Source organism: Myxine glutinosa, chromosome 13 (assembly GCF_964187855.1).
Source record: "Myxine glutinosa chromosome 13, kmMyxGlut1.1, whole genome shotgun sequence".
In the NCBI taxonomy this organism is placed as follows: domain Eukaryota; kingdom Metazoa; phylum Chordata; class Myxini; order Myxiniformes; family Myxinidae; genus Myxine; species Myxine glutinosa.
The window spans coordinates 63767888-63785181 of NC_136273.1; the positions used below are offsets into that span (position 1 = coordinate 63767888).

Consider the following 17294-nt stretch of genomic DNA (forward strand, 5'->3'; position numbering starts at 1 on the left):
GCTTTCATGCAGACACCCAGATCAAATGTATTCAGGACCCATCTCTGACCCACCTCAGCAGTTGCTGCCTCGGAACGCTTCAGTAGCTCACGAACAACTGCGTTGTCTGTGATCGGTTGGTGGATAGGCGTGCAGTAGTCGACTGTTGATTTGCTGGGTGGGGGAGAACCAGTTGCAGAGGTGAAACCCCCTAGCCCAGGCACAGGCTGCAGGCCATTGCCATGCCATGCAGGCACCAGGCACAGACCGATCACAGACAACGCAGTTGTTCGTGAGCTACTGAAGCGTTCCGAGGCAGCAACTGCTGAGGTGGGTCAGAGATGGGTCCTGAATACATTTGATCTGGGTGTCTGCATGAAAGCCCTTCCCATCATCTGGCGCTGGCCAAATGAATTTGCTAGTCATGTAGTAACGATTGGACCCTTCCACACATCCATGAACTACATCGGGATGCTCACTGGACACAAGATGCGTGGTTCTGGATATGCAGAGATTCTCTTTGAGGCACAACTAGTAACAAGTGGATCTCTCAAAGGTGTTCTCAGTGGAAAGGCCTACGCAAAGTCCCTCTTTTGCCTCAAAACAGTGTGTGAGGCAATGGAGAGGCTGTTGATGGAGAGATTCACTGAGGAGGAGAACATCATGATCTCTGACCCTGCTGTGCTTCTCAGAATGACCCAGTCTTGCAACCGAGAGCACCTCGATGAAGCCCTCAAAGACCCCTCAACTCTACTCCTCATCAAAAATTTGCATAAAATTTGCATAATTTTGCATAAAATTTGCAGCAGTAATTTGCATAAAAATGGTATGTGGGACATTTTTTCAGCTTGGGGCCATAGCTAGTCATTTTCTACACATTTTTTCCAATCTAGAAACACTGATTAGAAGTATATCTCCGGGGGGTGCAGGGGGACCTAGTCTTCCTACTAGACTAGTAGCCGGACTTGTAAAATATTATAAACCACAAACACACATGATTAGCTTTTCAAACAGTCGCTAATGCTGTTTATAACATTAAACAAAGAAATTTGGAGGAATCCCGACATCCGTGAGGTAAGTTTTACTTACAGAACTGAGCGAAGATCTACTGTAATCTATATACTCCACAAGGATAGGTTTGCTCATTTACCAAGCAGCTAGCTAACGCTTGCCAAGCCAGCCGTTCCTTAAGGGTTTTGAATGGAGTGCTTGCTCGAATGCTCAAACCACTTGGCGATCTCTCCACAAGAAACTTGGTAAATGAACACACCCAATGTTCTTGAGACCCGACCATAGATCGACTGTAATCTATATACCCCAAAGAGGAATGCCCTTTCTGCAGCTTCCGTCGTGGGCGGGTGCAGGCCTACTTGTAAATTAAAATGTCGGTTGGTGAAGCAGACGTGGTAATGACATCTTGATGTAATGGACACAAAACTGCCGCTTCTTTAAAATGTAGAACATGATATATTTTAACTTCCAGTGCGTTTGCAGTCACTACGAAGGGATAGTGTTATTAGTCCCCTACCGGTGTACACCGGAGGGGACTATAGGTTTGCACGCCGTCCCTCAGTCCGTCAGTCCGTCAGTCCGTCAGTCAGTCCGTCACGCAAAGAACAGTTTTCCGGACTTTTTTTTCTAAACTCTAAATGCTAATGATTTCAAACTTGGTACATGGTTTCCACATGATAAGTTACACATCAAGTTCGAACTTCACGACATTTCGATAATTTTTGACAAAGTTATGGCGGCACTTTGAACTTTGGGAATTCTGATAATCCTTAACTCAGTGCCATTTTAAGTTTTAATTTCCTTTAAAAAAGATTTTCTCTGCAATAATAGGACCGATTGAGATCAAATTTTCACCGGAGGGACTCGGTCTGGAGAATATTTCAATGGTAATTTTGACGTCACATGTCACGTGGTTCAACCGCCATATTGTTTTTCGTGAAAACACGAAAACCCTATTTTCTCTGCAACGGCTGAACAGATCGAGGCCAAACTTTGCAGGCAGAATCGCATACCCATGCCGAACAAAAAATTCAGCGAGCATGATGTCATGCGTCACATCGTTTCAGAGTTATGACGTTTTTAAGCATGAACCTTTAAAACCGAGCCCCTCCCTCATTTTTGATCCAATCGAGGGGAAACTTCACACATCTGTTCAGCATGTCAGTCTTCTAAAATGTCCTGTTGGAATATGCGATAGGTCACGTCGTTGGCAGATATCGTTAATTAAACGAAAAAAAATTTTTTTAATGGAAATCTCTTGAATCGCTGGTACCTCAGACTGTGAGTTGGTAATTATATAATTTACACAGTGCAATACGTGCAGGCCGCTCCAAGGAGCGACCTTGCGGGCTTATCAACGAGGCGAGGCGTGACACACATGTCTCAGCATACCTCAGATCAAGTTTGAAAACCAGCATCAACCGTGCATAAATTTGCATATTCGATCATTTTTGACAAAGTTATGGCACTTTGAACTTTGGTAGGGGACATGTATTGCAGCGCAATACTCAGAATGCTTGTTAATATTAGTGCCGAACATCGCTCATCACTGATCATGAACCATACACCACTTCAATCCATTAACCTTCCATTCACGACAGTGGGATTAAAGTATTATGGTTATATTTACTATATTATTATTACGAAAACAATACTGATACGATACACTACTGTATTAAGAAACCTGGGCTTAATTTGTCCGAAGCGATCCAAAGGTGAAGCATAACGCCGAAGGCCGATACGTACCATACCGTTTTGTTTGAAGAGCCAGTAAGGCCGATGCTTTCAATATTTCATGGTCATTTTAACAATCGGTTTGTTTGTGTTTCACACTGAATGAAGGTGGAGCATAGGGATTGTGATATATGACAGATTCGACGATATGTTCGGCTTGAACGAAATTGGAATCAAAATGGCGGAGTGTGGAGTCAGCCACTGCACCGCCGTAATTACATCAGACGTAATCACATCACCTTGTCATGTGATGAGATTCTCAGCTCTGATTGGTATACGTTTGAGGGGACATACATACATACATACATACAGACAAACACTGTTGTACACAGCTCTGCCCGATGGGCTACTGTTACGTGCTCCTCCCCAAAACCCGGTCACGGTGTACCTCTGAGCCCCGAAAGGAGTCAAGGCAGAAAGATGTGCTATTATGTGTCAATGACCAATGGTGAAACCACACCAATCAATTGTTACCAAAACCAAGCATTGTATTAACACCACACAATAATAACAAGTAACGCACGTACAAGAAAACCTCACTTGCACAGCAAACACCATATAATTTCTATGATGGTACCACCAATTTCCTGAATCAATAAGACACGGTATTCCCACGTGAGCAATCGGTAACATCCCCCAAAGTCACTGTGTCACGATACCAGGCCAAAGTCGATCCCCTTGGCTCCCGCGATCGCAAGAAAAGGTCGTACTGAGACCTGAACCCAGAACGGCTAACAGTCGACGCTGCAGACGAGCCGCTTGGTGAGGTGTCGGGCCGACGTCGGTCCGGTAAAAAATCACCCAAAAGGCGACTGGGAATTCACACCTTCGGTTCACCAGACAATGACGCTGACATGAACGATCAGCGGTTCCCAAGCGGAGAAAAGCGAATTCCCAAGCTAAATCCACAACACACATGAGAACCAGGCGAATGGCTGGTGCGAGGTGAAATGTCTGGTGCGAGGTGAAATGGCTGGTGCGAGGTGAAATGGCAGACGGGCCGGTAATGGAGGCATACCTGCACTCCAGCATTCATTCATTCGGCAACGGTTGCTAGAGTGAGATGTGCATGGAAGAGGTTTCGGGAACTGAGTGGCGTGCTGATGGTGAGGGGAGTGTCGTTGAAGCTGAAGGGAAAGGTGTATGCTGCATGTGTGAGAAGTGTTATGATTTATGGGAGCGAGACATGGGTAATGAACGTAGACCAGCAACGAAGGTTGGAAAGGGTGGAAATGCGAATGGTTCGACGGATGTGCGGAGTATCGTTGAGAGAGAGGAAGACAAATGATGAATTGCGAAAGATGATGGGAATAGAGCCTGTGATTGATGCTGTGAAGAGGAACAGGTTGAGATGGTTTGGTCATGTGTTGAGGAAGGATGAAAGCGCCTGGTTGAGAAGAGTGATGGAAATGAATGTAGAAGGAAGTAGAGGACGGGGAAGACCAAGAAAGACTTGGCTAAAGATGGTGGAAGAAGAAATGCGGGCAAGGGGGTTAACAAGGAGATATGCAGAAAATAGGGCAAAATGGAGAAGATTGTCATGGGGACCGCAAGGCTAAACCCCGCTCTAGTAGGGAAAATGGCCTTTAAAATGCATGTTGTTGTTGCTTCACCAGACAATGACGCTGACATGAACGATCAGCGGCTCCCAAGCGGAGAACCGCGAATTTCCAAGCTAAATCCACGACACACATGAGAACCAGGCGAATGGCTGGTGCGAGGTGAAATGTCTGGTGCGAGGTGAAATGGCTGGTGCGAGGTGAAATGGCAGACGGGCCGGTAATGGAGGCATACCTGCACTCCAGCGCTGATTCACTTTCGGGACCAAAAGCAAAACCCGTCACGCAGGTTTATTTTCCACAGCAATAACGACACTGTCACAGGAATCCCTTTCCCGGGGAAACCAATATTCGCTCGTGACCAATGTCTACCAGCGTCCGCTCAACACCTCGAAGCAGATAGGCCTTCCTTTCCCGATCTCACTCGATCCGCTCCCGCCTCTTCTTCTTCCGGTTTCTCCCTCACCCATCTTGTTTTCCTTCTGAGACATTATTTTTTACCTTTGAAGACAGTTATCTCCATTTCACACTCAAACTGTAACAATAATAGTACATGAAACTAAAAATGCTTCAAGTGGATGACAACCACAAAGACGAAAGTGACGAATCCGTAACACTACGCCGTAAAAAGTTATCGCGGAGACCTTGGAGCACAGCAACAAAGAATAGAGAATTGTTTATTTTGATAAAGAATGGACATCAAAATATGCAAAGGAAGAAACAACAATCGTGCAAAATGGCGTTCAAGATCTACCCTCATGGATTTCAAAAGTACAAAATAAATGATCAATAAATCAGACACAGACACTTGATCAGCACGAGAGGTTTTCTTCACACGCTTTCGTATTGTGAAGCTCTTGAGAGAAGCAACAAAGACGCTGCGACAATAGCCGCACACACCAAGAACACGGTCACGAGCAGAGCGAGCATGGTGGTGAGGGATGCCGAGCTCGGAGACTCCGGAGGAAGCAGGTTTGTCAGATTGAGCATGTAGCCCAGAGACCAGCCAAGCTCGGTGGAGCCAACCTGCCCGGGAGTGGGCAGAAAAAGGTGGTTTGGAAATCAAGTCCAAAAATGAAAATGTTCACATCATGTAAAAAAAACAAACAAACAAACAAACAAAAACAACAACAACAACAACAAAAACGTTGAATACGTCACTTTTGTGGTTTATTAAAGTTTAATTTACATACAAGTCTCGTGGAACACTGATATGATGGGAAAATAGGAAGGAACTGACAGTGTGGCAAGAAGTGGCCACAATAAGCATGGGAATAAAGAGGGGGGGGGGGGGGGGAGAGAGAGAGAGAGAGAGAGAGAGAGAGAGAGAGAGAGAGAGAGAAAGAGAAAGAGAGAAAGTGAAAGAGAGACACACAGACAGAGACAAGGTTACATTTGCTTGGAAGAAAAGACTATATGACGCACATGTCAAACTTGACGTTGAGGACATTTACCTTGTTTGAAAATTTAATGCTCCTCCAGCTCTTTTCATCAAACTTGTACCCTCTGATGAGGAGTGTGTAAATGTAATTGCCAGAGAAGCACAAATTCATCATGTCAGGATCCACCTGCAGACAGGGATAGGAATTTGCAGAATAACTTCATGTGATTTGTGACGTTTTTACCCAAGTTCAGAACAATCAGCTTTCAAAGTTTACATATTACGTATGCAAAGGCACCATTTTGAACCCCTGTCAACTTTGTGTTGTTACTTTCGGTCCCCTTCCCCTCGACCCATTTTCCTATATTTATACCTCCTCCCTTGGGATCCTTCCTCTTCTCTATATTACGCAGATGATTACTTGGTGACCTGAACTGCTCCATGTTAAACTATTTAACCTTGATGAACATGTGGGCATGCTGATAGTGTAACATGTTACATGTTAATGTGCTGATTTTTACGTGTTCACATGCTGGTTGTGTTGTGTGTTCCTGCACATCTTATTTAAATACAATTCATTCCCCCTCCCGTCTCCACCCTCCCAGTCCCATCTGCCAACCTCCCCCTAACAACACAAACAAGAAAAAGAGCAATCAGAGATTGCAAACCATCGCCAGGATGTATTTTCAGTGGTTTTTAAGGCTTTTGTGTAAAAACAAATATGGCGGCCGAACCACGTGACCGATGACGTCATGTATTTCTTTTCTAAACAAATTTATTCCTAGATTATGCTCAATAAATTTCATCTTGATCGGATGAAGTTTTGTACTTGTCGAATTATGACGTCATAATGGAGGCACCTATGACATCACCATTCATATTTTATTCCCCATGGAGAGTTCTTTACAATGAGCCATGTCTCAATTTTTTATATGCAGCACTTTCGGAGATAGAGGTGCAAAGTTTTTCGTTTTCTCCAAGATGGCGGCCGAACTACGTGACCTATGACGTCATAATTGTCATTAAAAAATTCTGCAGGTGGAGGTGCACCTATGGTGGAAATTTCCTGTCAATCGGACCAACGGTTGCAGAGAAAATCATATTTATTCTGTGCGGACAGACAGACAAACAAACAAACAAACGGACTCAAATGCAATACCTTCTCCTCTGGCGAGGGTAACTATTGTTCCTGATCTGCTCTTTTTTTTGTTATTTATTTATTTTTACTTCACCCCAATAACAGGAAAAACCTTGATAACCCCCACTTATTTTAGGGAAACATTTGTCTGCCTCAGTCATTTTGTCGAACTGGATAACTGTTACACAGCAAACCCAACCTCACAAAAAATACCTTTAAAATGATACAGGATTCATCACTAGTGATGCAATTGCAAATTCAGAGGTATCTGCAGCACCGGTAGGTTTTAAGGGTTAATGCCAATCACACAAGGAACTCTGCATTATACTTGTTATACTTGGTCTCAATAAATCATTTTCACGGGAAGTTGAGGTTGGAGCCCACCTCGACATCCTCCCCAACCACATATAAAATCAATTTCATAATGACAGCTTGCCAAGTACAGTATTGTGGGCCCCGTGTTGTACCAAATGCTTTTCAATGAAAATAAGAGTTTGAAATGTGCAGGTGAAGGAAAACGTTTATAAAACGAGAGGGTGGTCGAGGAGGCAAATAGTTATTGCAATTTCGGAAGCTCGATAACACAGCTTCCTTCGAGGTTGTATTGCAATAACTTATCACTTTGGAGAATTCAGAGCATTCACCAAATATTATATTTGACCCACTTTGAGAAACTCTCGATGGATTGTGAAAGGATGGCACAAACCTGAACCCAAGTCAAACTGCAGAACGAACCAAGTGTTGCGTTGAACTCGTGCAAGCTCGATGACCCAAACTCATCAGTCAAGTTCAGATTCTTCATCGTGTAATAATATCCTGAGAATGCCTGGATGAAAGAAGAAAGAGCTCCACCACCTTCATCAGACACAACAGACATTCTACCAAAGTACATGGTGCTGCACCATCTACAACAAAACAACATAATTTGGCCTTTGAGAATGAGAGGCTAAAAAAGAAACACTTTAGTTACACTATCAACAAGAAGAAAAAGACATAACATGTCATCGCCCCCACCGTGGTTTTAGTAATTTTGCTGTACCGAGTTAAAGGCTGGCAGTCGGCAATCTTTGGTCAGATGACAAAACAAAACTTTCTGCATATATACATATATACTCATGTGTTGTGTTTGTGCCCAGTTTAAACAAAATCGGTCTATGCATGTCCGAGAAATGGATAGGGACACGTTTAAGTAACAAAATGGCCGCCAGTCGGCCATCTTGGATCTGATCTCAAAAAACAATGACCTGCATATGTAACCCATAATTCATTATATGTGTGCCAAATTTGAATGAAGCTCGGTAAATCTTATTATACCGTGTACCCCTCCTCCAACCCACCCCCGCCCCAGCCCTCTCCCTTCCACAGATCTACCAACGTCCCTGTTCTCTACTGTTGTTGTGCTTCCCTCTCTCCCCCTAGTCTCCTGCTCCCTTTATTATGTGTTTTATGTGTCCGTTTATGTTTTTTGTGTTTAATGTGTTAGCTCATACATGAGCCTCGCCTTTGTATAAAACAAAACAAAACAAAAAACTGCATATCCGAGATATAGTTGAGAACGTGTTCTATATCAGGTAAAAAAAAAAAAATTACCCCAGTCTACCAGTCAGCCATCTTTGATCAGATTGCAAAATAAAGTGAGGTACACATGCATGCCATCATACACTGGGAGCATTAGGTGATAAGATGATTTTCAGTTTGATTCGATAGAAAACAAGCGTTACGCCTAGGTCCCTCGTCGTTGAAGTGATGCGAGTTGACAAATTGGAAGACGCAAGGCGGCCATCTTGGATTTTGACGTGGCGACCCAATTTTCAATAGCATTCTCCCTTATGCATAGATACACCCACACACCAGATTAGAAGTTAGTAGTTCGTTTTTGTTCAAGATATTTCACTCACAAGGTTCAGACATATATATGGTGGCGGCCATCTTGAATTTTGAAGTGGCGACCCAATTTTCAATAGCGTTCTTCCTTCTGCCTGGGTAAACCCACACACCAGATTAGAAGTTGGTACTTCGCTTATTTTTCAAGATATTTCACTCAAGGTTCAGACATATATATAGTGGTGGCCATCTTGGATTTTGACGTGGCGACCCAATTTTCAATCGCTTTCTTCCTTATGCATAGATCCATTGCATGGCTTGCGGACTTCCTCTCTGGTCGTAGTCAACGTGTGGCCCTGAATGGATTTCTCTCATCTCCCCTTCCTGTTCACCGTGTTCAGGCTGGAGTTCCCCAAGGAAGTGTGCTGGGCCCTGTGCTTTTTCTGGTCTTTATCAATGATCTCTCCGACTCTCTGGAAAATCCTCTCTATCTCTTTGCTGATGACTCCACTCTCTGCCGCTCCATTCCTCTTCCCTCAGATCGGCAGTCTGCAGCCTCCTCACTCTCTGAAGACCTGGACAAAATCACAGACTGGTCAAACAAGTGGAACATGTCTTTCAATCCTGACAAATCTCACTCTCTTACTATGTCTCTCCGAAAAGATCGACTGGACAACCCTCCCATCTACTTTCTCAACAATCCTCTCCAAGAAGTTCTGTCACTCAAGCTTTTGGGTCTCACTATCTGCCATGATCTTTCTTGGGAAAACCACATTTCCAAGCTGGCCTCCAAAGCCAGTCGCCGACTGGGCATCCTCCGTCGTGCGAAGTCCTTCCTCGGCACACCTGAGCTCCTCACCACATACAAGGCTTTCATCCGCAGCTCAATGGAATACTGTTCTCCCCTATGGGCTGGTGCTCCTGCCTCACACCTGGCTCGGCTTCACGCTGTTGAATCCAAAGCTTTCAAAATCATTGGAATCTCCCGCGATGAAGCTATCTCTGAGGGCCTTTCACTCACTCACCGCAGGCAGGTAGGTGGCCTTTCTGTCTTCTACCGACTCCTCTCCGGCCTTGCTCCCCCAGCTCTCTCTGTGCTCTGTCCCCCAAATATTCCTACAGGTCGCACAAGATCTGCCAGCAACCCTCTGATGGTTAAACTGCCGAAATCTCGGCTCTCTGCTCACCTTCACTCTTTCATTCCTCTTTTCTCCCGCCTGTGGAACAAACTCCCACACTCCCTTCAATCCCTCTCCTCCCTCCAGGTCTTTAAAACAGCTGTTCACCACCATCTCTTATCTTCCCCCATCCATAACCTTGATCTTTTCTACCCCCACTAATTCACCCCAGATCCACCTTGTTTGAAATTCCAACTTCTTTCCTGGAAATCCTGGCAGTGTCCATATGTTTATACCTCTCCCACCCCCCCCCCCCCTTCACATGCCTCCCCCCCTTCACATGCCTCCCCCCCAAAGCCCTCTCCCTCCCACAGATCTCTCGATGTCTCCATGTCTCTCGGTCCCTGCTCTCAAATGTTGTGTTTGTGTCCTTCCCCCTCTCTCCCCATCTTGTCTACCGCTCCCGATGTTATTTGTTTGATGTGTCTGTTTGTCTTTCATGTGTGATTAATGTTCGCTCTTTCACGAGCCTTGATCTTGTATACAAAAAAAAAAAAAAAAAAAAAAAATACACCCACACACTAGATTAGAAGTTGGTAGTTCGTTTATTTTTCAAGATATTTCGCTCAAGGTTCAGACATATATATGGTGGTGGCCATCTTGGATTTTGACGTGGCGACCCAATTTTCAATAGCGTTCTTCCTTATGCGTAGACACATCCACACACCAGATTAGAAGTTAGTAGTTCGTTTATTTTTCAAGATATTCCGCTCACAAGGTTCAGACATACATGGCGTCAGACATACATGGCGGCGGCCATGTTGGATTTTGACGTGGGTTGCACCCACACACCAAATTAGAATTCGATCCTTCGCTAATGCACGCACGGGAAAACCATAGTCCCCCTTTCGCTCCGCGGTGCGACGGGGGACAATTAGGGGCCTGTGGTGGCCGAAAATCCTGATAACAAGACTGTATTCATGCAGTGAAAAACTATGTACGATGAGCAGGTCCTGATTTGATGAAAAATGTTCCACTAGTTTTTGTCCAGTGAAATGACTGTAAAACCATTTTAGACCCTAAAGGGGTGTAAATGGTCTAAAGGGCCTTAGGACTTTCAAAAAAAAAAGGAAAAAAAAAAAAGAAAAAAAAAAAAAGACGGCCCCTCACACAACTCTGTCCTCCCCTCCCCCTTTCTTTCCAGTTCCTTAAAGCAAAAGGGCATCTATTACATTAAGAGGTTTAAAATTTAATACAGACGTTATATTAAATTATGATTAAGATAAAATTGAATATTTTAATATATATTCATTCATATATATATTAAGATAAAATTGAATGAAATGGTTAAATGAAAAGGCATTAAGAGGTTAAAAATAAATGACGAAACATCAGTTGTTTTTTTTTTAACTCCCAATCTCGTGAGAATGGAATCTCGTGATATATGATGGATATACAAACATGGATTAAATCGAGTTAATTAGCTAATCTGGAATAATTGATGGTAATGAAAAAAGGCTCCATTCGTTTTTGTGCATCGACATCATGAACCATCATTCCGAGCTAAAGGATCCATTGACTGACTGAGTGACTGACGGACATCGTTATGGCTTTAACAGCTCATCTCTACTCAGTCGTACATGAGCGAAACGTAACAAAGGAGGTGAGCATCAAGTCCACATTTTGGAAGGCGAACAAAGAGGGTTACTTGATTTTTTTATATATATATTAAATTACTTGTGTCCTGCAAGGGCTGGGGATGAAGGAGTAGGCGGAGCAAGAGAAGACGAGAGACCACCGAATCCGTCGACAACTGGAATTCATAATACACATTAGCACCCCAACCCCCAAAGAGTTCAAGTCGATACTTCAACTTAAATAAAATGATTTTAAAGATCGCTTAAAAAAAAAAATTCCGTATAAGCATAGCACTATTGCGGCAGTGTTATACACCACCTATTTAACATGTCCAAGTAGTGCTAAACGGAAGGGGTTTTAAAGTGCAAAGAGGGTGTTTGTGTTCTACAGTGCTCAAGTATATAATTAATTAAATTCAAATAAAATAAAGATTGTACAAGTCGTACAAATAAAATTCTGGAATTTACTGCATTTAACGGCCATTGACCACCGAGCTCCATAATATGGAGGAAATACCGGTCGATGAGAGCGTGTTTGCTGATGAGGCCACACGGCCGCCATATTGTGACTCCCTACCGACCAAAATTTCCATCGCAAAACGTGGAAAAAAAAATCAAAGATGATCACGTTTTTAAACAAACTGAGTTTCTATTTTTTTTATAGGGGTTTTCATGCCGTAGTGAGTACCAAGATCACTATTAAGCTTGAGAATGCAAGTTTACATCGGCAAGTCGTGGGGCACATCACTCGGACTCGTGCAACTACTTAGCGCAGACAGTTCGCAAACCCCTCCAGAAACCCACTTGCCACCACAACCATTGAAGTGGTGGGAGGGGTGGGGGAGGGAGGGTCACAACCCACTACTTCAGAAACACTGATCGACAGGATCCAAGCTCAACTGGCTTTCAGTAGTTTCACCTCTAATAAGAGGGGGAGGAGGGAGAGGCCAGAAATGAGGAAAAAGTAATTACCTTTTTTTAACTCCACATGCAGAAAGCTATAGCAACGTGAGCATTTATCAAACATCATCAATGATAAGACCAAGTTCAATGTGCCCTCCAATATCAAGACCATACCGTAAAATGACCCTGAAGATTTGGCTGAAAAACACCATTGAAAGAGCAGTTTGCCTTCAATCCACAGCTGGAGAAGTTGAATAATGCCTCAATGGAATGCCGACACTTCACGGAGTCTCCCGACCCGACAAAGACTTTAGTCTCACCAACTCCTGGCATTAATCCGGTGCCATTAAATGAGGTGCAAGGAGAACCAAATATAAAATCACTTGTTAGATTTATTCGGTAATCAAGAAGGAAACAAGGGTTTTCGACTTCTGAGGCAGCTCCCTGGGAAGAGGAAAAGAAACCAAATCAAGCAAAAACTTCAACTACAGTCACGTGAAAAAGTAAGTACACCCCATGTAAAGTTGACTTTTTCAACATACAGCTATTTGATCTTCATTTCAACATTATTGATAGCTAAAGGTGATATAATATAACAAATATCATGAAACATTTACATTTTCTAGTCCATTGTATAATTTAAATAAACATAAATGTAAATTTCGCATGTGGAAAAAGTAAATACACCCTTCGCTCTAATCAGTGGTATTACCCCCTTTGGCAGAAACAACCTCAAGTAGGCGTTTCTTATAACTGTCTACCAGTCTCTGACATCGACTGGGAGAAATTTTTGCCCACTCCTCCATGCAGATTTCTTTCAGCTGTGCAATGTTTGAGGGGTTTCTTGCATGCACAGCTCGTTTCAAATCCCCCACAACATCTCGATGGGAGTTAGATCCGGGCATTGACTTGGCCATTCCAGAACCCTCCATTTCTTTCTTTTCAGCCATTCCTTGGTGTATTTACTGGTATGTTTAGGGTCATTGTCATGTTGCAAGGTCCACCTTCGGTTGAGCTTCAACTTTCCGACAGATGGCCTCACATTATCCTCAAGCACCCTCTGGTACAATGAAGAATTCATCGTGGATTCTATGATGGTGAGCTGCCCAGGCCCTGATGCAGCAAAGCTGCCCCAAACCATAATATTTCCACCACCATGCTTTGCAGTTGGTATCAGGTTCTTGTGGTCAAATGCTGTCCTTGGTTTTCGCCAAAAACATGTCTTCTGGTACTGTGGCCAAATAGCTCTACCTTTGACTCATCTGTCCAGAGCATATTGTTCCAGAAGTGCTGGCCTTTGCTGAGATGTTCATTGGGAAACTTTAGTCTTGCCCTGATGTTCTTTCTGGACAGCAAAGGTTTCCTCCTGGCACACCTCACATGTAGATCAAATTTGTGCAGCCTCTTTCTAATGGTAGACTCGTGCACTTTGACATCAACAGTGGCAAGAGCTACCTGTAGGTCCCGTGATGACATTCTGGGGGTTCTTAGAGACTTCTTTCAGCATCTTGCGATCTGCTCTCGGGCTGAACTTGCTGGAGCGGCCTGGCTTGAACAAGTTGGCAGTTGTTTGGAATCTTCTCCACTTGTAGATGATCTTCCGGACAGTCGAATGATTGATTTCAAATTGTTTGGAGATCTTTTTAAATCCCTTCCCAGACTCGTAGGCATCTATAGTCTTCTTTCTGAAGGCCTTAGAGAGCTCTTTTGATCGAGGCATGGTGATGCCGCACACTTCAACAACAAAGAGCAAGCCAAACTAAATGTTTTTTGTTGGTTTTTTTAAATTTTGTATTTATTTATTTATTTATTTTTTTGTATACAAGATCGTGGCTCGTGAAAGAGCTAACAATCACACAAAAAGTCAACCGACACATAAAACACAAAATGAGGGGAGCGGAACACAAGATGGGGAGAGAGGGGGAAGGTCACAAACACAACATTTGAGAGCTAGGACATCGAGAGAAATGTGTGGGGGGTGGGGGGGGGGCTTGGGGGGAGGTGGGAGAGGTATAAAACATATCAACACTGCAAGGACTTCCAGGAAAGAAGTTGGAATTTCAAAAAAAGTATCTGGGGTGAATTAGCGGGGGTAGAAAAGATCAAGGTTTTGGATGGGCGAAGATAAGAGATGGTGGTGAACAGCTATTTTAAAGACCTGTAGGGAGGAGTGGGATTGACGGGAGTGGGGGGAGTTTGTTCCAGAGGCAGGAGAAAAGGGGAATGAAAGAGTGAAGGTGAGCAGAGCCTAGATTTTGGCAGTTTAACCATAAGAGAGTTGCTGGCAGATCTTGTGCAACCTGTCGGAATATTACGGGGACAGAGCACAGAGAGAGCTGGGGGAGCAAGGCCGGAGAGGAATCGGTAGAAGACAAAAAGACCACCAACCTGCCTGCGGTGAGTAAGTGAGTGAAAGGCCCTCGGAGTTAGCTTCATCGCAGGAGATTCCAATGATTCTGAAAGCTTTGGTTTCAACAGCGTGAAGCCGAGCTAGGTGTGAGGCAGGAGCACCGGCCCAGAGGGGGGAACAGTATTCCATTGAGCTGCGGATGAAAGCCTTGTATGTGGTGAGGAGCTCAGGTGTGCCAAGGAAGGACTTCGCACGACGGAGGATGCCCAGTCGGCGACTGGCTTTGGAGGCCAGCTTGGAAATGTGGTTATCCCAAGAAAGATTATGGCAGATAGTGAGACCCAAAAGCTTGAGCGACAAAACGTCTTGGAGAGGATTGTTGAGAAAGTAGATGGGAGGGTTTTCCAGTCGGTCTTTTCGGAGAGACATAGTAAGACTGTGGGTTTTGTCAGGATTGAAAGACATGTTCCACTTGTTTGACCAGTCTGTGATTTTGTCCAGGTCTGCAGAGAGTGAGGAGGCCCATACTGCCGATCTGAGGGATGAGGAATGGAGCGGCAGATAGTGGAGTCATCAGCAAAGAGATAAAGAGGATTTTCTAGAGAGTCGGAGAGATCATTGATGAAGACCAGAAATAGCACAGGGCCCAGAACACTAGCTTGGGGAACTCCAGCCAGAACAGGCAGGGGAGATGAGAGAAATCCATTCAGGGCCACACGTTGCCTACGACCAGAGAGGAAGTCCGCAAGCCATGAGTGGAGATTTCCATGGATACCATAGGAGGAGAGTTTGGTGAGCAGAGCTGGGTGCCAGACCGTATCGAAGGCATGTGATATGTCAAGGGAGACAACTCTGATTTCCTGTTTGGCATTGAGGACCTCCATCCATTGTTGAGACAGCAGAAGCAGCATGTCCAGAGTAGAATGGCCTGGTCTGAATCCAAATTGATGATCAGAGATCAAGCCATTGGAGAAGAGGAAGGATTTGATATCCGAAGCAATGATGGATTCCATGACTTTGCTGATAATTGGGAGCAGGGCGATTGGTCTGTCGTTGCAAGGATCTGTTTTTGCACCTTTTTGTGTAAAGCGGTAATGTTTGCTGATTTCCAAGAAGCTGGCAGATGACCTTGAGCAAAAGAGAGGGTGAAAAGGACAGAGAGAGGGTGAGATGGAGCGGCAGAGCGGGATTTTAGGACCCGTGGGCTGACGCTGTCTGGTCCAGTTGCAGAATCAGATTCGAGGTTTGACAAAAACTTCTCCACCTTGTCAGGAGAGAAGGACACAGAGTCTAGGAGCAGTTGGGTTCCACTGGGAAAGGTGGGAACAGAGAGAGATGGGTTTGGGACACAAGATTTTGAGGCAAACACAGAGTTGAGGCATTCGGCTTTGTCACGTGCGGTGTCAACTGTGTAGCCATTTGAGGTAAGGGAGGGGATGGAGGGGGAACAAACACCAGAAACAGATTTGACCAGACGCCACCAGGATTTGGAGGAAGGAGACAGGTTTGAGAGTTCAATCTTGAGTGTGGAGAGATAGTGCTTCCTGGCACTCCTGAGGGTAGACAAACTTGTTCTGAGCTTGGTGGAAGGAACTGAGATTGCCTTCAGTTGGATTTGCCTTCCAAGAGGCAAAAGGAAGTTGTTTCAGGGCAACTGCCTCACCACAAGATTCAGTGTACCATAGACGTGAGGAAGGGTATGACAACTGAAGACGAGATGGGATAAATCTGTGCATGAGAGAGAGCAATTTGGTTTGGAAGAATTCCCAGGAAGAATTGATGTCAGAGGCAGTAGAGATGGGAGACCAGTCCAGATGATTGATGGCTGCTTGCAGACCATGCCAGTCAGCCTGAGTGAAATGCCAGACTTGTTGGCACCGAGGAGGCTCTCTGAGAATGGCCAGAGAGATGTCCACTTTAACAAGCACATGATCAGAAGAACCGATTGGAGCAGAAGAAGAGCAGCAGACATTAGCAGGGAAGTTTGTCATAACCAAGTCGAGAAGAGAAGATACTCCATTGACTGAGATCCGGGTCGGGAAATTGACAGATTGTGTCAGTCCCAATGAGTCGCAGAAGTCCTTTGCTGAGGTGCCAAGGCTGGTGAGAGAGGAACCCACACCCAGCCAGCTGGCATGATGACAGTTGAAGTCGCCACATATGAGGAAGAGAGAGTTTGGATGAGTTCATAGAAGTTGGTCTGAGGTTTAAAGAAGACAGGTTCCTCCAAAATCCTCTCTAACGACGTTCTAATCATTTGCACCTGAGCTGGTGTTGGCTTAGCGGTTAGGGTGCCGGCTTGGGATCCTAGGATCCTGGGTTTGAATCCCGGTCGATCGCTAAATTAACACCAGGGGGGTTGACTCAGCCTGTCACCCTTCCGAGGTCGGCAAATTGAGTCCCAGCTTGCTGGGATGAATGATCCCGGTGTGTACCCCGGTTTAGAATAGGTACACCGTATCCTTGTGCATCGTAAGAGGCGACTAAGGGTTGGCGTCAGGAAGGGCATCCGGCCATAAAAACATTGCCTCAAACAGGGAACCATGATTGTCATGGGGCCCGCAAGGCTAACCCCCGCTCTAGCGGGGAAAATGGCCTCGAAACGATCATTCATTCATTCATTCTGGTGCACCTGATTCTAATTTTCGGTATTTGAAGTA

At 44.6% G+C, this 17294-nt stretch overlaps 1 protein-coding gene across 2 annotated transcripts in view; it reads right to left on the bottom strand.

Moving 5' to 3' along the window:
• Nucleotides 1–4944: 4944 nt before the first annotated feature.
• LOC137438995 (ectonucleoside triphosphate diphosphohydrolase 3) overlaps nucleotides 4945–17294 on the bottom strand; it is a 49142-nt gene continuing 36792 nt past the window's right edge. For both annotated transcript variants that reach the window (XM_068134542.2, XM_068134541.2), the window contains exons 7-10: nucleotides 12459–12728; nucleotides 7509–7628; nucleotides 5738–5851; nucleotides 4945–5309 (exon numbers count right to left, since the gene is read on the bottom strand). In XM_068134542.2, coding sequence (XP_067990643.2) covers nucleotides 5115–5309; nucleotides 5738–5851; nucleotides 7509–7628; nucleotides 12459–12728 — 699 coding nt within the window. In that variant the 3' untranslated portion in view covers nucleotides 4945–5114. The remainder of the gene's footprint in view (nucleotides 5310–5737; nucleotides 5852–7508; nucleotides 7629–12458; nucleotides 12729–17294) is intronic.